Source organism: Copadichromis virginalis, linkage group LG1 (genome assembly GCF_057382275.1).
Source record: "Copadichromis virginalis isolate Kocher_CV1m ecotype Utaka linkage group LG1, C_Virginalis_male_GT1.1, whole genome shotgun sequence".
Taxonomy (NCBI): domain Eukaryota; kingdom Metazoa; phylum Chordata; class Actinopteri; order Cichliformes; family Cichlidae; genus Copadichromis; species Copadichromis virginalis.
In genome coordinates, this window is record NC_140618.1 from 16,250,980 (window position 1) to 16,272,581 (window position 21,602).

A 21,602-nucleotide genomic window follows, 5' to 3' on the forward strand; every position below is an offset into this window, starting at 1 on the left:
TAACTGCTGTAGCTGTTAACAGAGCTCTAAGTGTGCAACTTCAGCACCGCAGGGTTGCTTTGACCTTTAGCTCACACTGAATACATTTGTAACACCACTGAAGAGATTCACAACTACGTGAGTGCTAAATGATCAATGCACAAACAAAAACAAACCAACCACGACATCATGTTTACACAGGTTTGACTTTATTAAGTGACTGATTGGCGATGTGGGACAGATACATCCTTTGTTAGCAGAATCACACAGATTCAAGCGTTTGTGTGCGACTGGACATTCTGGGGTCAATCTGAAGGCAGAGTAAAGGAGCTACCTGACTTCTTTAATCATACAATATGACTAAAAGGTAGGAAAGGACATTCTTTTAGCTCAGCTGGTATTCATTTGAATATTTAAAAAGGTGGCATCTCAACCATATCCCGTCCTCCACGGGCACCACTGATCTAACAATAGAATATTTTCTTCTTGTGCTCTTTAATTGCTTCATAATGAATCTAAGCCGTCGTAACTTTGAGACTTTTTTTTCCCTTTTGCTTTTAACACAATGAAAATAAATATCAATTTGCATAAGTTATGCTACATGAATGAGCCTGACAGTAGTTACCTTAGACATCCTCCTGAGCTTTTAGGAGCACATGGTGATATTAAAGGGGCGAGTAGAGTACGTGCTTTTATTATTGGCCAACATGTTAAAACTCTTTTAAAAGTTCTGTAATGTTCATGTGAGTTTATACACACTATGGCTGCTGTTGTTATTCCCCTGGCATCCGTGTTAGCACCACATTTCTGTTTCATAATTAAATAGCTGTTAAGGTATCATCATGGTGATGAGGTTAGCCAGGACTTCTTAAGAAATGAACACACTAACAGCAGCTGTGACCGGTACCAACAACAGGACACATAGTTTACACTACAGACAATAAAAAGATACTGCTCTCTGAGATAAGACCAGTGGTTCTCAAACCGTGGAGCAGGGAGCAACTGCAGGTGGGCCGGAGAGGACCAGAGGAGAAATGTTTTTAGGAAACATAAACAGAACAAAGAACAGGATGGAATGAACTTTAAATGCTAAAAGACGTGTGGGCGTTGACTTTGAGCACCACTTGGTTCTCTAAATCTGCCACTGCAGAAGTCCCTCTTCTGTCATGCTTGAGCACATAAATACAGGACAGGTACCATGTGAGGGAACTTCTTCGCTGGCTTCCTATGTGTGCATCATATTTTGCAACAGTAACATTTTTCTTCAACATCTCCCGATATATAAAAATACAATAAATAACAACAATGTATTTATAACATTGTTTTATATGTGGGTAAGATATCAAATACCAAAAAAAAGCAATAAAAGAAAATAAAGAAAAGAAAAGAAGAAAAAAAAAGTTTCCCTTTCATCTCAGTACACATTTATATATCGCATCCCTTTCATGCTTTCCTGTACATACGCGCGTAATCTACAGCAGACACACAGACTTTGGTCTAAAAGAGCGTTTTTATTTCTACTGAACAAGTTAAAAGTCAATCTGCGATGTTTCTCTGCAACTGGTGTGCTGACCTGCAACTTATAACAGAATGCAGTTACCAGAGAATTCCTCCAGATGGAGACAAAGGGGGTTTACAGGCATGCGACTGTCCTGCATTAAAAAAAAAAGAAGACAAAGGGCTACTTGTGCGTGTTTTATCCACAGAAATTGCAAACTTGCAATATCCTTAAGAGACTGGGTGCTGTTAATAAATCTAACCACAACAGAGAGAAAACCTCTCCTTTTCTCTGCCTCACGTAGACGGACTAAAGCAGCTACCGGAGCGTGATATGTCGACTGGTCTTGTTTGATTTAGGAGGAAAGGAGACAATGGTTGAGAACTGGGGCAGGAGAGGGGATGAGATAACAGTGAGATGTAGAAAATGTTCTATTTGCTGTTCAGCTCCTGTCTTAGCCGGCAGCCCACGGCTGTGATGAGTGCAGCTCCTTTTCCACTTCCATCCTCTGACAGCAAGAACTTGACATTACAGTTTGGAGCCAGTTCTTTAACCGTCTGGTGCATGATCAGGGAGAAGCTACACAGAGACAGAGGATGTACACGTTAGACAGAAAAGCAAAAAGAGCCAGTCTGATGATACGGTTAATGGGTGTGAAAGTGACACAAGAGGGAGCGAAGGTATGGTTTACCATCTCCTCGCCAAAATGAATCATGTTCAAAAACAAAAGAAAGACAACCAGGCCACTACTATCTAACCGGGAAACAGGCTTTTCTGCATAGCTTAGCATAAAATAAAAGTTGTTTTCACACATCCAAAAAAGAAATCAGAGAATCAGATACGGACACTGCCTGCAGTTTTGCTTCCTCAGCTTTAGCACACAGCAGGAGCTCATTTCTATCAGCTGCAGTACCACAGTGGAGATGTTTCGGGGTGTGCAGGAGATAGCTACTTGCTAGCTTTGAATTCACAGGAGTATTATCTGGACTGGTTTCACAAAACAATGCAATCAGCCATCACACAGACTTTCCACACGGGATTTGGAGAGTTAATGACAGTTTAAAATCGGATCTGCACCACCATCTTATAAATAAAGGAAAGCTTATGTGTCAGCTCAAGGGTTAAGGCACAATAAATCAACTTGCCACTGATTCGTTCGTTCGAAAACATGTCCAAACCAATGACCTATTAATGACTATGTCTCCTAAGCAGTGCTCTTGTGGTGACACTGGACATAAGAACAAACGGGCAGAGAATATTTACTTAACCTGAGGTTTTTCTCTTGCATTGTGCAGTGAATCTCATATGCAGTTATAACAGGACTGAAGCAAGACTCAACTTGACACAAGACTCTCTGTGCTATGTGTACGCTTTAGTTAATATGCTACTTTGACACTTCGGGATCATCCATTTATCATAAAGGATTTTTGCATTGGCTATCTTGCGACTGCTATTTAATGTCAAATGCTTACTTTTAGCTCATTTAGCTTACTTCCAAATAAATTTATCACCATGACTAAGAAAAAAAATACTTTCACAAAACCTTTTAAAAAGTAGCAAAGAATGATCCTTTCTGTTAGCAGCCTGGTGCTCTTCTTAACTCGATGAGCCTACTATCATTTCTATTTGTCTGTCTGCTGCGTTATTATTGTAACTACAAAGATACTTTTTTGTGAAAATGGTGACATAACACAGCAGCTTATGAGGTCATCATATTCCTCTTCACTTCAGTTGCCAGTGAATTATTTTTAACATATGAAATAATAAATAAATTAATGGATTAAACTTACTGTGGATGTAATTTGTACAGGGTCCCGTCTACCCCTACGGTGATGTCCAAATGGTCCAGTCCACGGTTCTCTCTAATCTTATCGACCACTGCCGCCATTCCTGCGCCACATAGCTGAGCTGCACGACGTGACACTGTTCCACAAACCTAACAAAGAAGACATTTATCATTATTGCAACAGCTTTTTGAGCCACACAAGTACAGTGGGGCAAAAAAGTATTTAGTCAGCCACCGATTGTGCAAGTTCCCCCACTTAAAATGATGACAGAGGTCAGTAATTTGCACCAGAGGTACACTTCAACTGTGAGAGACAGAATGTGAAAAAAAATTCCATGAATCCACATGGTAGGATTTGTAAAGAATTTATTCGTAAATCAGGGTGGAAAATAAGTATTTGGTCAATAACAAAAATACAACTCAATACTTTGTAACATAACCTTTGTTGGCAATAACAGAGGTCAATCGATTACTATAGGTCTTTACCAGGTTTGCACACACAGTAGCTGGTATTTTGGCCCATTCCTCCATGCAGATCTTCTCGAGAGCAGTGATGTTTTGGGGCTGTCGCCGAGCAACACGGACTTTCAACTCCCGCCACAGATTTTCTATGGGGTTGAGGTCTGGAGACTGGCTAGGCCACTCCAGGACTTTCAAATGCTTCTTACGGAGCCACTCCTTTGTTGCCCGGGCGGTGTGTTTTGGATCATTGTCATGTTGGAAGACCCAGCCTCGTTTCATCTTCAAAGTTCTCACTGATGGAAGGAGGTTTTGGCTCAAAATCTCACGATACATGGCCCCATTCATTCTGTCCTTAACACGGATCAGTCGTCCTGTCCCCTTGGCAGAAAAACAGCCCCATAGCATGATGTTTCCACCCCCATGCTTCACAGTAGGTATGGTGTTCTTGGGATGCAACTCAGTATTCTTCTTCCTCCAAACACGACGAGTTGAGTTTATACCAAAAAGTTCTACTTTGGTTTCATCTGACCACATGACATTCTCCCAATCCTCTGCTGTATCATCCATGTGCTCTCTGGCAAACTTCACACGGGCCTGGACATGCACTGGCTTCAGCAGCGGAACACGTCTGGCACTGCGGGATTTGATTCCCTGCCGTTGTAGTGTGTTACTGATGGTGACCTTTGTTACTTTGGTCCCAGCTCTCTGCAGGTCATTCACCAGGTCCCCCCGTGTGGTTCTGGGATCTTTGCTCACCGTTCTCATGATCATTTTGACCCCACGGGATGAGATCTTGCGTGGAGCCCCAGATCGAGGGAGATTATCAGTGGTCTTGTATGTCTTCCATTTTCTGATGATTGCTCCCACAGTTGATTTTTTCACACCAAGCTGCTTGCCTATTGTAGATTCACTCTTCCCAGTCTGGTGCAGGTCTACAATACTTTTCCTGGTGTCCTTCGAAAGCTCTTTGGTCTTGGCCATGGCGGAGTTTGGAGTCTGACTGTTTGAGGCTGTGGACAGGTGTCTTTTATACAGATGATGAGTTCAAACAGGTGCCATTCATACAGGTAACGAGTGGGGGACAGAAAAGCTTCTTACAGAAGACGTTACAGGTCTGTGAGGGCCAGAGATTTTCCTTGTTTGAGGTGACCAAATACTTATTTTCCACCCTAATTTACGAATAAATTCTTTACAAATCCTACCATGTGAATTCATGGATTTTTTTTCCACATTCTGTCTCTCACAGTTGAAGTGTACCTCTGGTGCAAATTACTGACCTCTGTCATCATTTTAAGTGGGGGAACTTGCACAATCGGTGGCTGACTAAATACTTTTTTGCCCCACTGTACATATCAGTCAAACTGAGAACAAATACAGCCCAAGTTTCAGTTTCTCTCCTACTCCTGTGTCACATAGTCTTTCATAAAATAAGGCTAACAAGATAGTATTATGGTTCTCTCTCAGTGTCCAAATGCAAGTCTAAGACTTTGATTACTAACTAACTAACTCTTCTTTACCTCTTTGACTATGATACTGTCATCACAGGTGCTGTCCAGGCCCAAGTGTTGCAGGATTGATCGCACCTGCAGCAAAGCCAATCTGTCACTGTACAAAGACACATACAGAAAGTCATTAAAAGATGACAAATGAAACTTTAGTAAGGAGACAGGAGCAATATCTTATCATTAAATAGACAACACAATCAGTGGTACGATAGCAAGCGGTGCTAATGGAGTATAATCTCCTGTCCAGATGACTTCTTATCTCGTGGAAGGGTGAACTGACACTCTTATTAGACGCAAACAAAGATAGCGTTCATTGTTTACCTTTCTATCTGTGACAGGAACTTTGTTTCAAAGATGCTTCTGGTCTTTAGTGTTTCAGAAATCTGTCCTCTGAACAGGAATCCTTTTTTGGTCATGTCGATGAGGATGTTCCGCACGATTTCACCGAGGTACATGCCGCTGATCATTTTCTCATATCTAAAATGCAGAATTCAAGCAAAGACAAAGGAAACATAAATATACGGTATTTACATGCACCTCAAAGATAGGAATGAATGCCCTGTATCTTTTCAAGCATGGGATGGTGTGTATGAGGCACCTTTGTTTCCCCGGGTTTAGGGAGAAGTCGTCCACAGAACGGTCGTACTCTGTCCTGATGTCGTCCAGGCATCCGTTGTCTCCAAAAGCTCCCCACTCCATGTTGACACACATCTGACCCTCATCGCCCTCAATCATCTCAACGTTCTTCATCTCTTCCATGTAACACGCATTACTGCCAGTACCTGTAATCAGAGAGACGCATTATATAGATATAGCACAAAAAAGCTGAATATTTTATAAAAACAAGTGTTACTTTAAGGTGAACTAACCGGCGATAAGACCAACTTCACAGGTGGGTTCTTCATAGGCACAGGTCATCATGGTTCCCACTGTATCATTCACTACAGCAACCACGTCCAGATCAAATTCCTGCAGACCAGACAAACAATATGACGTGCCACAAAAACACCATGATTCCATGTTGTACTGAGTGATGCTGCTCCTCATATCCTCATACCTCTCTCCTCCTAATGGCGTCCCTCAACAGTCCCACCACATCTTCCCCTTCGCAGTCTGTCGCCTTGAAGCCTTTGGTCCATGTCACCAAGATGCCCTGTACACAGACGCACACAAGTTTAGTTTATCATGTGACAACTTCATGGATGGCTCAGGCATCAGTTCATGAAATGTTATTTGGCTTTTTTTCCCCTCTTGATGTTGCTTAACGGTGGACAAGTTATGCATAAATCACAGCTTTAGTTTGCAATACAGCCAGTTTAAGACTCTCAGAGTATAGAAGAAAGTACAGGGCTGTACATAAAAGACGAAGAAGCAGGAGTATTACTCACAGCGTCCAGGCTGGTCTGTCGGCAGGGGAAGGAGAAGGTGAAGCCCAGAGGAAGACGGGCATTCTTCATCCCCATGTAGTCCAGGAAGTCACTGATACAGTGCACGATGTGATCGAACAACTGGAAAAATAAAAAAGTGACACATTAAAAATTGCATTTGTAAAGTACATCACTAGTCTTAATGATGACTCAAAGCACTTTACGCCATAAGACCGTATTTGCTCCTCATCACAGAAACCAGAGGAAAGTCTCTCTCTGCATGTACTGTGATACTTACTAGTGGCTTAACATCCAAAACGCTGCATAATTTCAATTAGAGGAATTCAAGAATGATGCAGTTTAGAGTGTTGTGGTTAAATGTATTATTTTTTTGCCCATGCACTAATCTGATGCATTGTGTGTGAAATGCATTGTTATATTAGGACACAGATGATTTCAAAGACATTTAAAATGATCTGCGTGGCAAATCTGATTCATTAATGGCCACTTGCTTTGAATAATGGGACCTCTGAGAATTACTGAGAAACATGTGATAACGCTAAAATACATAACACAGGCTGTAAAGGTGTTAAAATTATCCTATTGTAAAGAGCATCTGTTAAATATCACTCTCCTGTCCTGTTTCCAGAGGAGTGAGACTAAAGAAGTCAAAGGTGACTGGATAAGCTTAAGCTGGTGCTTAAGGGTTAAGTTTAAAGTTCTCTGTTTTAGAGATTGTCAACTCGATGCCAATCTAAGCCAGTCAACTTTTCTAATTGTCCCTCTCTAATTGTCTGTCCCTAAACTTTTGACCCTCCTCCCAGCTTCTATCCTATTTACTTATCTCTTAAACCAACAAGCCTCACATCCCCCATCTACCATCCTAATCTTTACCCTCTATTTAACGGGGAGATATTCACCAGTCCTCCTTTCGTCGCAGTTACCTGCCGGTATAATTTTACACCGTTAACTCTAGATTACAGGCTGTTTATCTCACCTCCTCCCCTGTGCCCTGCATCACTTCGAGAGGAATAGCGTAGATTTTGTTGTGCATCTCCACTGATCTCCTCTTCCCAGAGCGAATTTTAACCAACAGAACTCTGAAGTTGGTTCCTCCTAAATCTAAAGCCAGGAAATCACCATGTTCTGGACACACAGATAAACAAAACAAGAGAAAGATAAATGACCAGCGGTCAAAACATTCAAACATATTAGGAAAAGACTTAATAGGCAATGTAAGCTTGAAAAACAGAATAAACAGACTAATCTTTTATCTTATGGCCATAGGTTTTCCATAATATTCATACAGTTATGTGGGTACATGTGTGTTGCTGTGTATGTACAGAGCTGAAGCTGTTCTATTAAGAAAAACATCTTTTTTTTGTTAAAGCTGCAAGAGTTGCAGAAAGAAAAGGTGTGAAGTAGTGAAGCCAACGGTTCCTTCTTCCCGAACAGATCTGCGGTCAAACTAGATAGTTTGACCGTGAAGGTTCTCAGTCATCCAGGTCATCGTAGTCAAAGGAGCTTGCAAAGAAAAGCGTCTGGACTTCTTTAAGTTGCTTCTCATCCGAGAAGCTTCTTCAGTTCAAAGGTCAAATGGTGGAGAGTCCCAGATTTAAACCCTGTGGGAGTTTCCCCCCAAAGAGGGACAAAAGGACCCCCTGACGGTCCTCTAATCACATGAGCCAAGGTGTGAAAATGGGTGTGGGTCCCAATCAGCCAGGGTTTCGGGTGAGCTCATTGTGAAACCTGGTCCCACCTTATCATGCGATTTCCTGAGGTCAGATGGCCCAGGATGTGAGTGGGCGTTAAGGCGTCTGGGGAGGGATCTCAGAACTGGATTATAGATGGCAGACAGTTGGTGTCGTAAACCCCCGCCACTGTTCAAAGATGGTCGCTCACAGTGGACATCTATGTCCACTGTGAGCTATCTCTATGTCCATCTATGTCATACTGGTTGACATCTATGACATCTATGTCCACTATGTCCATCTATGTCTTCTAGCAACTTAAAGAAGTCCAGACGCTTTTCTTTGCAAGCTCCTTTGACTATCTAGTTGGATATTTTCATATGCTGAAGTGTGTGTGTGTGTGTGTGTGTGTGTGTGTGTGTGTGTGTGCGCGCGCGCATTACCTGTGCCGTCAGGAGTGCTTTGCACAAAGGTTGGCAGCATTTTGACTGTGGCAATGTCCTGTGTGCTTTTAGAAAGGCCATTTTGGATCTCTATCTTCATTCTCTGCTTCACCTAAAATTAATATTTTATTGTCAGAGTCTAAATATTGTGAAACGCAAATTGGCAGAACAAACACTGCAGCATCTTTTCTCACCTCCAGCAGCTGTTCAGTCGTCAGGGAAAACTCGGACAGTATTTGGGCGATTTGTCGCGATTGTTCAGCGAGTCTGTAGGCCACAGCGGTCACCATGGCAGCACCCTTTCCACTGCCGCTCTCCGAGAGGAGGAATCGAACATCGCAGTCCGGGACCAAACGTCTGACTGTCTTGTGAAGACGACGGGCATATCTGAAATGCATATGAGATTCTGCTTAACTATGCACATTTTACTTAAGATCAAAGTAAGACGATAGGTACACATTTAACTCCCAAATGCCGGACGGCAATTCTAGTACAAAACTAAAGAGCGAGAGAGCATTTAAGTAAACACTAATCTAAACGGTTCGTCTTTAAACTTATCACTTACTGTGGGTGCATCTTGTAGAGAGACCCATCGATGCCTACAGTGGTTCGGAGACGTGACGCTCCTTTGTTCTCCTTCAGCCTCATCAGGATGCCGGCCAGAGTAGCAGCTACAAGGCTGGCGGAGCGGAAAGACACAATGGCACAAACCTGAGGGAAGACAAGCAAAAATGCATCAAGACCATCCAAATTATTAAGAAACGTCTTAAATATTTGATTTCATTTGTTCCATGGATCTTAATATTTTAAACAGACTAAAAGTTACAAATTAACTACTTAACTATACAATTTCATCTTATATGATTTTCCTGATTTAAGTTCCCTCTCTGAAACCAAAAAGAAATAAATAAATAACTGAAGTGTTTTCTCAGTAACAATACACACATGCTGCACAGCAATGCAGTCGTCCGCTGATGGCTCCAAACCCAGTTTGTTCAAAATCTCTCTCGCCTTGATCAACCCTTCCTTGCTCCTAAACAAAAGAGATAAATAAAAAAAAAAAGTTTACAATTTCATTTAAAAATCATTCAATTTTTTTGTCTACTCGGTTTAAGACTGTGGTGTGACTCACTTCTCTATGGCTGAGATGTGCTTGGTCTCGATCTTTCCTTTAGTGAGCAGCTCAGGGGTGATCCTTCCCTCAAACAGCAAGCCTTCTCTGGCCATCTTCACCAGGATGAGGCGAACCAGCTCCCCCATGTACATCCCACTGACCATCTTCTCAAATCTAATGCACAGAAAAGACATTTCAGCTTGAGGTTCAGAAATGCATCACTACTCACTATAGCTGCTCTTTCACAGCTGCCGGTAGTTGTGTTTGTAGCAGCTGAAAGGATGTTTACAGGTTTCTCATGGTTTTCTGGTAAATTAACTGGGAGCAGTTTAAGTATTAATTTTATGATGTGAGGAAAGGTGTGATACTTTTGGTTTGACTTACAGCTGGCTGCCTGGGTTGAGAGAGCCTCTGTCTATCTCCCTGTCAAACTCAGTCCTGATGTCTTCCAGCCTGCCGTCGTCCCCGAAGGCTCCCCACTCAGTGTTCACGCACATCCTGCCCTCGTCTCCCTCCACCAGGTCAATGTGACGCAGCTCCTCCATGTAGCATGCATTAGTACCTGTACCTAAAGCACAAATACGCCTACAGTTACATCGATTTTACACAGACTGGCTACAATTATCCATTTGTCTTCAATTTTTCCCATATAAGCATCTAATTTTTATTTTGCTTCTTTATTTTTATGGACAGTAAATCTGCAATACCGATAATAATGCCGACTTCACAGCGCTGGTCATCAAAGCCGCAGGTCATCATTGTTCCCACAGTGTCATTTACGACTGCCATAATGTCAGCCTCATAGTCCTGAAATATTTAAAAGCCAAAATACATAAGAGAGCCTTTTAGCACCATTTTTGTTAAACTATATCCCAGTTTAATGACATTAACTAAAGTGTGGTACCAAGGGAGATGACAGCAGACACTCACCCCTCGTTTCTTGATGGCTTTGTTAAGCAGCTGGACAACATCCATCCCCTCCACTCCACTGGCCTTGAAACGCTTAGTCCATGTTATCAGAAAGCCCTGGAGACAACCAAAGAAAGCCAGAGGAAAAAGTAAGAGATTCAAGTCTCTGTTGAGTGTTTATTTTCTTGGCTGAGTCTGCAAACTGTGACGACTTGTTACGGGAAAAGGGTGGAGGGAAGTTTGTTGACTGCTTAGTTTACCTCATCCAGTTTGGTCTGCTGGCAGGGGAAGGAGAAGGTGAAACCAACTGGAAGTTTCTTGTCTTTGATGTTGTGTTTTTCCATGAAGTTACCAAGACACTCTGCCACATGGTCAAACAGCTGGAATGGAGGTGGAAAGAGAGGGAAGTTATCTCATGTGGAGCTCAGAATAAGCTGTTTACATGTGTATATTTCTCTGTAAACCTACTCTCGCTCCAGTGCCGTTAATAATATCCTCGGGCGTGTCGTAGATTTCACTCTCCATCTGCACAGTCTGTTTCTTCTCATGGCTCACTTTGACGCGGAGGATTCTGAAGTTGCTGCCTCCCAAATCGAGTGCAATGAAGTCTCCTTTCTCTGTTGCGATGGAAAGAGTTGGAATACAGGGAGAGACCAAAAGTGGGAGAGGGGAAGAGCGAAAAAAAACGTCAGTACAGTTCAGGTTCATTTACAGAACACCAATTCACAACAACAGTCTGTGAGGTAAAGATCCAGCAGTACTGTAGAAAACAACAATCGAGTGACCTCCTAGAGCGAACGCTTTGCCATGTGGGAAAGGAAAAACTCACTTGTAACACTAAAAAGCGAGTCAGAGCATTTCAGGAATATTTTATTCACTGAAAGGGGCAACACATGAGCATTAGTGTTTGAGACTTCTACCTACAGAAAGCATTGAATGTGTCCAATGTCACTGCCTCATCTGCATGTCTAATATCTGTAAGCTTAAACAAATACAGTGAGAGTGGCCTATAAGGAAGATGAGGTAAAGAATCAGATTATAAGATTAATGTTTGCTTAAAAGCTCCCATCTATAAACTCCTACTGTTTCTTGTGAGCCTATGTTTGTTCATGTGTATGAATAGCTCAGGTTTACTTTGCTCTGTCTGTCCTGCTGTGGCTTCCTGTATATTCATTGGTTAATGATTACCACCACCAGGGGCATTATGATCAAGGACATATATTCACAAGGTCAACAGCTTATCAGAAATGGTGCTTCATAGGTAAATGAAACAATTATACGGCTGGTGAAATCCTAACTCCTGACAATACCCTGCATAATAAAAGCTTGTGAGAGGTCAATAGGCTGTTGATGGGCTGTGAAAAAGTACTACTTAATCTCACCACCGATATCCCTTTAAGTCCTATGTGTATATTTAGCTGAATAATGGTACAGTAGTTTATTTAGTGTATCTCAACGAGGAACTTAATTTCTTTATAGCTTTCTGACTAGATAAACAGTAGAGTTAGATAAACCGGGCTGCGTCATCATGGCTCATTTGAATTTAAAGCATACTGACCTTTGATAAAACTGGCAGTAATCTCAGATTCATCACATAAGGTCTGTTCACTTCCTAACGCTTACTGAGCAGCAAGTCAGTCCAAACAAATCAAGCTGTAACTCTAGAAAGTACAAACCAGGGACAATTTTGCGATGGGGTCACTCCTGCAGTGAAGCCATTGAGTTCTCGGCCGACATCCTTCTTGGAAAATAATTTTTTGTTTTTACAGTACATATAGAGAGATCATGTGGAGCGTTAAAAGTACACGAAGCTTGCAAAAACTGGCTGCATTTTTTAACTTGGCTTTTATTTTGAGCTCAACTACACAGCTACAATTTTTTTTATTCTTTATCTTACATGACTGAGACACTGTTGATAATAACAGACCCATTTGGCGTACCCTTTAATTAACACAACTGGGGCAATCTGATTTTGTTGGACCTGATTTAAAAAAAACAACAACAAAAACAACAAACATCGAATATCTTCCACTACATGTACCCATTTTCCCCCACAGCTGTTCAGTGATATCTGCGCACATTTTTAAAAAAGCAGGTGATGAAACAGCCCCCAAACAGACTGGTGACCTAGGGAGTACCTGCACTTTCACCCTGTGACACCTGGGATAGGCTTCAAACCCCCCACAACCCTGAATAGACAAGTGCTGTAAAAATCTGTTCACTTTAAATCACCACACATCAAGCTGTCTCTCTTTAAAAATCAGGGAGTAAAATTCCTGTTCACAAATTATTTATTTGTGAATTAAAATAAGTAAAAAACTGTGCTACAAAGCAACACTGGCTGAGCTATTACACCTCGTCTGCAACTGCAACAGTAACTAATTTCCTTGAATTTTTTATATAACTCTAATTGACTCCATGTGCATTTCTGTAAGTTTAGGACCAGCTTTCACAGTGATGTCTTCTCCAACAATGGCAGCAGGATTAGTGCTAATCTCTGATTTATGTGTGTAATGTGTGTCAGGGCTCACAGCTCTTACACTGTAAACTAAAGTAGACTTGTTGCAAGGCAGAAATGTTGTGTTCATTCAAAGAGCTTTGCTGTTAATGATGATGACTGTGCATAAGTAACAAAAGTCAGTCTTCGTTGGACCGATGCTCCCAGAAGTACAGCAAGTAAAAGATAAGGGACCGTCTGTCACCTTGCTCCTGCATAACACACTCTCTACAAAACACTGTCCCATTAAGGTTTTCTCTGAATTTTACTGACCTGCATAATAAAAGGATATTCCTGGATCTGCAACTCTAAGGTCAGTGTTCCTGTTTCTGAGCTGTAAAGCTTTTCTACACTTTCACACACCAAACATGAAGAAATATGATCTAAATATAAATGACCTCATGGACTTTACCAAGCCTTTACTGCCTGTGGAGACTGGCTTCTGTTCCCTGATACAGTGATATAAAAGCAGGTTTAGATGGACTAACCTGATCCATCGGGGATTGAGCGTACAAATGTTGGCAGCATCTTCAGTGTAGCAGTGGCGTTAGTATCCCGACCCAGTCCTGTGACCAGCTCCTTGCGAAATCGCTGCGTGATGTCCAGTAACGTCTCATCAGAGAAACGCATGGAGTACAGGTACTTATCGATCTAAGAGTAAAAATAACGACAAACAAAAAATAGAAATTATTTCCATCTAAACTATTAAGCATCTGTCTGCAATAAATACACTTCTAACTGACACACACACACACACACACACACACACACACAGTGACAATGACCAAGCATGAGGATATCGTAAATATGACTCCCTATCTCATAATGATTGGACTCATGCATAAAGATAACCTGCTTCGATATCATAAAATGTTAGATAACCTGTAGCTGGATAATATACCAGTAATGAAGATTTCTTATATAGCTTTATTCCAAAATAATCAGATCAATTTCTCAGATCGGAGTCATCGCAATGTGTGCACAGGGTCACCTTGGTGACACAGTGAAACAAGGAAGTCCACTGTGTGTCACTCAGTCCTAGCAAAAGGCAACACTGCACAGCAGGGTAGGGTTGCTCGAATGACAGTGATAAGGCAAAGTAGGAGGTATGCCGAGAATTCAGTCAGACATTATTCTTACCAGGAAAAAGAGCCAGTTGTCTTAAATTGCCTTAAACCATCAAGTCTTGAAATTCTAAAGTCTCCCTATTGAAACTTCCCACTTTAGCAACTGTGCAAAGGCTGAACTGTCTGACCCTTCAGGAACAGCACGTTAAACAATCTGCTGAAATCCAGTGTTACATCACACACTGTGATGAAGCAAAGAGATGCTTTTGTGGTTTCAGAAACCAAAAACAGAATATATTCTCAATTGTGGGTAAAAGTCCCAATCATTTGACCTCAGTCGACAGTAGGCTGGATGTTATGCCTAATGGTCACACAGACATGGCACATAATGAACAACATGTTGCCCCATGGGTATTATATAAAGATGTGGTTAAAGACTTGGTTTGACGACCATCAGAATAGGTTCTTCTCGGTTTTTCCTAATAAGCTGCATAGGCAGAGATCATCCTCACTAATTTCTGATACACACTCAGTCATTTTGTTGTGGAAGCAGGACTAAAATATGGCAAAACCACTCAGTCCAGAAAAAAAGGAAAAGGGTTAATTAACGCTAGTAGGCTTCAAAGGAGGAAAAACTAATTAAAGAATTGTAGATGGGGTCATAAAAGTTGGGGCCACGGCTGCTTTGACTGAGAGGTGTGCTGACAAAGGGAGCTAGTCAGTCTGCTTGCCTGGTCTCATTGATCTGGACCTCTATTTGTGGTGTTGAAGGAATCCAGAGCATTTTAATTTGTTTTAATTGAGTTAATTACCTGCCAGAGAAGAGACATGGACATATGGAGACCACCCAAGAAGTAAAATTTTATTCATCTGTTACTTACCCCTAAATAGCAGGTATCTATGGTATGAATGTGCATTACTTCAATTGTGATTATAGATTATACAGCCTGCTGTCCAAGCTTTCCAATGTTAACTTAATCACGGCAGCCGATAAAGTGTGGAGTTCGGGAACCAATGGGTGGCTTTTATACAGTCTGTGATTACTACTCAAAAATACTGCAGGCATGGACAAAACTCGCATCTTTCAGTTTGTTCTTGTATCGTCACTAGTGTCACATCTTGCAATGATCTCTCTCAACAATGTTGGCTAAGCTTCTGTAGCTGGTAAGTATTAAAAGTCACAGTGTAATGTGAAGCCAGGGAAATGTGACAGCTTACAGGCATCAGAAATTGTCAAATCTGTCACATAGGAATGTCGCAACATCCTCTTTTAGGGGTGTTAACTGTACTTCCTTTATAAATCTGGCCCTTGTGACATGACAATGGCAGTCTGCTGTGAAACAGGAAAAACTGTTGGCCACTGACATGGATTTTATATCACAGAAAACATGTGTGGTGAAACTAAGGCACAAATCCAGTGCAACCAGCAGAGACTTGTCTTTCTCACCTGCTAGTTTCACCTTGCAGCCATTCATGAATAATATATAAAAGCTTATCTCCAACCCATAGTACTATTCTCATGTATGTGACCATCCTATCTGCAGTAACTGTTAAGTAGTCTAACGGATTCATTGTATGGGGCCTAATGTGGAGTGTGTGGAATAAAGGCTCATTATGTGCACAAGCTCTTGTCAGACAGGAGGGCACAGCTGAGTAAATGTAACCTCTAACCCGAATATACTGCATACTCGGGTTAGAGTATGCAGGCACAGGAAACTTTTTGGATACAGCCAAAAACAAGTCCACACCTGTGCTGGGTTGTATTTTACACCCAAATGTAGTCCTTAGTTAGAAGGGATGGTTTAACAGCAGTGACATGTTGTTGCTTGCAAACGTCCTCCCTTTGTAACTCTACATCTGTTATTTCATTTACAGTGTGCACATACACACATTTACACGTGCATGCAAACATGTCTTCCATTCTGTTTTTCATACTCATAAGACAGTGATTAGAGATTTTAAATTAAACTAAATGGAACTGATACAGTTTACATGCATTACACAAATATTGATATTATTTAAACGTCTTTGTTCTTCATGGCTGATCTCCATAACGCTTGAAGTTAAATATCTTGAATTCTTTTCGACCTCTTTTCAGCTTCACGCTTGTCATCTAGCTTGTTGGGGTTATGTCTTGTTTACAGTCATCTTTAGGAAAGGACAGGAGGATCATATTTCAAAGCCTTGTAAATAGTCTGACTCTGCAGCCCTGGCCTCCCCTGAGCCAGCAAAATTTAAATAATTGCAGGTTACAAACGAAACGCAATTCTTTGTTAAGCAAGGAGTAGAGGAGTAACAAAAAATGTTATTCCAACAAATGGAATAATGAATTTTATTACAGTTTTCTGGAGTTACATATTACAGATCGATTAAAAAGACAAATATAAGCTAAAGTTAAAAAGCTTATGGCTTCTGTACCTCAAATTTCACAACAGGCTCACTCTAAAGGAACAACCTAAAGGTTTGTGGGGCTCGAACAGTCCTCCAAGCTATAACAAGACAGGCCCAAAATCTTACAGAACGAGAAGCCTTTATCAGGAAGCACGGGAAAATCTCCCAAACAAGAGATGAAAGACTTTATCTGCAACAAAAGGCCTTAAGAAAGTCCATGCAGTGGGGGTCAAACGTTTGGTTAAGGACATTTTTGTTATTGTGATGGAAATCGGTTCCTAATTTCGCCAACAGTGTTTTGAAAAAGTGTAATCTTTAACTTTTCACCCAATTTTGGAAGTCAGCTCATCTTTTATCCATTTCGCTATGCATGTGTGTATACTGCACATGTCCTAGACTCTACTGATCAGTACTGATTCAGGTGGTCTGCGCAGTCTGTTTCAGTTTATTTAGTATCTAACCCAATATTTTCGCTTGAGTATCATATTCAGAACGTGAATAACTGCTGAAAGGCTAAGTGGCACTTTTTAATAATGAAAACTGCACAGGCCAAAAGAGTGCAGGCTTGCCAATAGAGGGAGTCTTCTTAAAGTTATCTTTCACCCATTTCTTTATTTAGTGCAGCTCTTGTGCACTGCACTGACTGTCAGCTGATGTAAATAGATCCATTCAGGTTTGCAGCTCTGAGCTATTTAATCTTCCAACTGCTGGCAGCCCAGCTAGTTAGCCCGCAGTGCTGCTTCAACATCTATCATCAGAGGATCTCCTCATGTTCTGATTTCTAGATTTCGTTTTTAACTGCTGCTGGCAGGAACTTTGTAACGGTAAAAGCAACAATTGCATAAGCATTCATACAACATATGAATGCTTATAGGTGGCAGAGGTTTCAAACTCTCTGCCACCTACCCTTGGTGTATGTTTGCTGTTGGCTAACATACTTGCATGAGACTGTTTTTATTCTGTTGCCTTGTTTAAAACAATGTGCCCAATTAGCTAAGTGAATAGGGGGGCATTCTCTCCTCTACTTAAATAACAATGTGTTCTCAGCTGTCCTGCCTGATGCTCAGCTACAAAGGAGGAGGATTAAAAAGTTGCTTCACACTAACCTAAATGAAATCCCCTCCAAAATCTGACTAAATATTACTTGTACAGTTCCTTTCAAAGAAAAGAAAAAACATCTCTGACTCAGCAAAAATTCATGTCTAAGCATTTCATCGTATCAGGACACTATCTGATACGATATTGCTCATAAATAAAAAATATCTCTGCTGCCGTTTGTAGAGAAAATAGGTGTGTGTGATGACTAAGACTGTTTAGATTTCACGACCAACTTCATTTTCTTATTTGTACAGTTTCCCTTTTTGAGGAGACAGGAGGCAAGAGTTTGTAAAGGCCCTTCAACACACCTCTAAAACAGCTTTCTGTGCCTCCGCCCAGAGCTCGGTGCAAGTTTCAGGAAGAGGTCACACTCTCTGCCGCTGTTTCCCTCCCTCCCTCCTTCTCATTCTCCCTTTTGTTTGCATTCCTTCTCTCAACAATGCCTTGCTCTCCTCCTCACCACCAGGTGGCTCAGGGAAGCATTGAAACATGACTCCACTGTGTGTACGTGTGCGCACACAAGAAATTGTGCGCACGCATCCTCACCATGTGGAAAAATACCATCCTCTACAATGCCCCCTGCTGCAGCTTCCCTTTTTCAACTCCGTGTACACAGACGTACTCGCACGATGTACTCTGGATGACCTACCAGCTGCAGCGGGAACGTACGGTCAAGGACACGGCGGTGAATTGGGTTGACCGGAGAGACAATCAGCTGATCGAGTCTCTTTGGCAACCACAGGTCATCTAGAAACTCATTATTGATCAGATTGTGTGTACACGTTTAATTATAGCTGCTCAAATATTGAACTGCATGTTTGACAATTTCACAACTAGAGAAAGTGCTACACAAACCCTGCTCTTATAAAAGCTCCAAAATAGCTGGCGTTGTGTGCCTGTCTGTGTATGCGTGTGTGGGTGTAAGCCTCCTCCTGCTGTCCACCTGTGGTCACATGGTTCAAAGCTGGCCTATTTTAGGGAAGCAGGGAGAGGAAGAGAGCAGGAGTAAAAAGGGAGGGAGATGTGTTGTATTACATCAGATCCTGGCTGCTGATTCATGTCTTTTACCTTTACAGACTGCGCTCTGACTTTAGTGCAGCACAGCAGGCACAGCTGGAGACGACAGGGCCCCGTGTGAACAGACCACAAAGATTAGCTCGAATAAGAATGGGAAAGTGAGAATGGAAGAAGGAAGTGTGATAACAGACTTGTTGCTGAATCTGCAGCTTGTGTGTGACACGACAAGCGACCTTAAATGGACACCGTGCCGTGTGAAATTTAAGCACACGATGAGAAACGGCAATTTTAAATTTAGACACAAAGACTAAAAACTGTGACACCAGTGGGCCTGGTAGTAATTTAACCTCCTCTGACTAAGTTTTACTGTTTCGTAACTATGGCGACCAGATTTTATGGTGCATTCAATGAAGAGGTGCTGGAAACTGATTGGAAAAGATCAACTTTTTGATCTCACTCTCTCACACACACCTCTCTGAGGACAACTAAATCTGGTCCTAATGATCAGACAGACTTCTTTAAATTTCCTGAAGTGTACATCACATCACTCATCACTTTTAAATAGGGACACATGAACACACCATGAATAATTCAACCTATTCAAGGCCTCCGCCTCCTCGGCCGGGCCGTACCGAACCCCTTCGGGCTCCACTGAAGGTAAATTAAAGTGTGGGTATTTTTTTAACAAGAATATAATAGAAACTCTGTGACCCCTGAAGTAACTTCTACCCATTCATCCTGTGCTCATGCGTCCTTTCATCCTTGCAGCTCACTTCCTCTCTTGCTCTTTGCCACGCCCCCTCACATCTTCTATCACGACAAAAACGTTACTCATGTTGTGACTACATTTTACTACGCACACACACCTCCCTGTGCAGTTTGTCACGTCTCACTAGGCCGGGGTCATTCCCTTTAAAACGCGTGTCTCTGAAAATGACACGGGTCCGAGAAATCGGTCTGTTCTCGCGACAGGATGAAGCTTTCTTTCACTTCCTCGAAGAAATGTACCCGTGTGGTGGAAAAACTTATGATGGAGATACCTAGTAAACCCGGTGACCTCTACAACACATGTGCTTCTCTCATCTTTTATAAGCTCGTCTTCTTCGTGTATCTAAGACAAACAAACAGAATCAAAAAGGGAGGAAAGAGGTAAACACTCACCTTTTTAACCTGGTCATCCTTGAGCTCAGTGAAGTAATAGGCTAGTAGCTGAGCCGCAATCATTCTGCTGCTTGTTCTCGCTCTGTCTCTCTCACACACTCATACAGACTCACTCAAACGCTTCCTCAGTCTCTCACACGCCTTAACCTGCAGATGGATTTAAAAAACTCCAAAGATAAGAAAGTTAACTCAGACTTTTCTCTGCCCCTGTTTCGTAAATATAATCTGCAAGAGGTATAAAGATATCCCGAGTCTAGTCCAGTGTGGTTTAATATAGCCGGAGCTCCTTCATGTGTGGCTAAGACTCTAACTCTTCCTTCTCTGTGCATGTGAGTGAAGCCAGGAAGCATGAATGATACAGCAAGTTTGGCTGTGGGAGGCAGAGAGAGAGAGACACTCAGGGGGGGAGAGGGAGGCAGGAGTGCCGCAGAAAAGGACACGCCCACTGCCTGCAAGCTCATTGGCTAGACAGAACTATTGCTACATCCTCTGGCCTGCTATTGGTCGGGCCTGCTGATGCCTTGGAGGCAAACCCAGTGATGGAGGAAGAAGAGGGAGGGGGTGACGTGAGGATTTGAGCTTTACTGTCAAAAGGAAGTTGTAAAGTTTCATTCTGTTTAGCCTGTGCTAGGAAGACAATGAGCCACACAGTTATGGTATTACTCAGACTGCTGTAAAGTGCCACTTTAGTTACTGCTGCCGGCTAGCTGTGAGGAAATTCAAGGGAAACTTATTGCTCTTTGGTTCTCTAAACTCAGGGACATACCAGGAAGTTAAGGACATTACGAAGTGTTTCCTGTGGGCACGGGATACTGCTCAGCAGGAATGGGTAATATTTTTTCCCCTCAGGGTCATACTGACTAAGTTAAGGGACACACATTAGATAACTGAATCAAAAATGGCTAAAGGCTGAAATTATTAACAACAAAAAAAACAAAAACAAAAACAAAAAAACAAACAAACCCCAACCTGAAATCTACATCAACTTGAAATATAGTGAAGTATAGCAGCACAGGCTCATCATCTGAATGAGATTTTGAGGAGTGGGGGTTATTACACTGCTACCCCTCGGGCCATATTTCACACATTTACTGCAATGTGAGTGCACTTTCCCCACATTAATCTTTGGGATAGACATTTATTTATTATTCGTACCATTTCATCTTAAGTTACATGGTCTTTTTGCCTTTTCCACGCTATCTTCCTTCCAGTTAAGACATGTCTACTGTCCCACAGTGTCTTTGTCTTACTGACAATGGAGGTTTCTGGTTTCTGACCCACCTCCCCCACGGGTGAAGGTATTTGTTCTGCGTGACCGAGCATTTAGACAATAAACTGAATGTTTGTGATGCAGATAAGTGTGATGTACTGCTTCAGCTTGTTTTTGTTTAACAGAAGGACACACACCTGCCGCTCCTTTTGTGCACTACACCTGCTTGACCATAATTTAAGTAGAATGAAGGCCATTCATTCACTCGGCCTTCTTTCTCAAGATTCAGTCCATCAGCCTGCTACTTTCATAAACTGTCTTTTCAAACAGATGTGACATTGTCACTGCAGCAACAACAGCTGCCTCTAGACACTTTTTAGGACATTGATAGACTAGGGTCAGAACTA

At 41.9% G+C, this 21,602-nt stretch overlaps 1 protein-coding gene across 1 annotated transcript; it reads right to left on the minus strand.

Annotated features, from left to right (window-relative positions):
• Positions 1–166: 166 nt before the first annotated feature.
• hk1 (hexokinase 1) lies at positions 167–20,354 on the minus strand. Its single transcript, XM_085452675.1, has 21 exons — positions 19,986–20,354; positions 13,740–13,902; positions 11,223–11,371; positions 11,015–11,134; positions 10,776–10,871; positions 10,553–10,652; positions 10,230–10,413; positions 9,864–10,019; positions 9,677–9,764; positions 9,297–9,442; positions 8,926–9,118; positions 8,732–8,843; positions 7,595–7,743; positions 6,619–6,738; positions 6,288–6,383; positions 6,100–6,199; positions 5,829–6,012; positions 5,552–5,707; positions 5,243–5,330; positions 3,268–3,413; positions 167–2,056 (listed from the first exon to the last, which is right to left on the minus strand). Exons 1-21 carry the CDS (start codon positions 20,046–20,048, stop codon positions 1,909–1,911), a joined length of 2,757 nt encoding a protein of 918 aa, XP_085308801.1. The 5' UTR covers positions 20,049–20,354; the 3' UTR covers positions 167–1,908.
• Between the last annotated feature and the right edge of the window lie 1,248 nt (positions 20,355–21,602).

Bases quoted from the DNA above. Each gene is read 5' to 3' on its own strand.
- hk1 (XM_085452675.1), bottom strand. From the start codon at position 20,048: ATGATTGCGGCTCAGCTACTAGCCTATTACTTCACTGAGCTCAAGGAT. The intron at 10,872-11,014 runs GTAAACTAAGCA...GGTTGTCTCCAG, and splicing joins AGCAGACCAAACTGGATGAG to GGCTTTCTGATAACATGGAC. The intron at 10,020-10,229 runs GTAAGTCAAACC...TCTGTGCATTAG, and splicing joins CTCAACCCAGGCAGCCAGCT to ATTTGAGAAGATGGTCAGTG.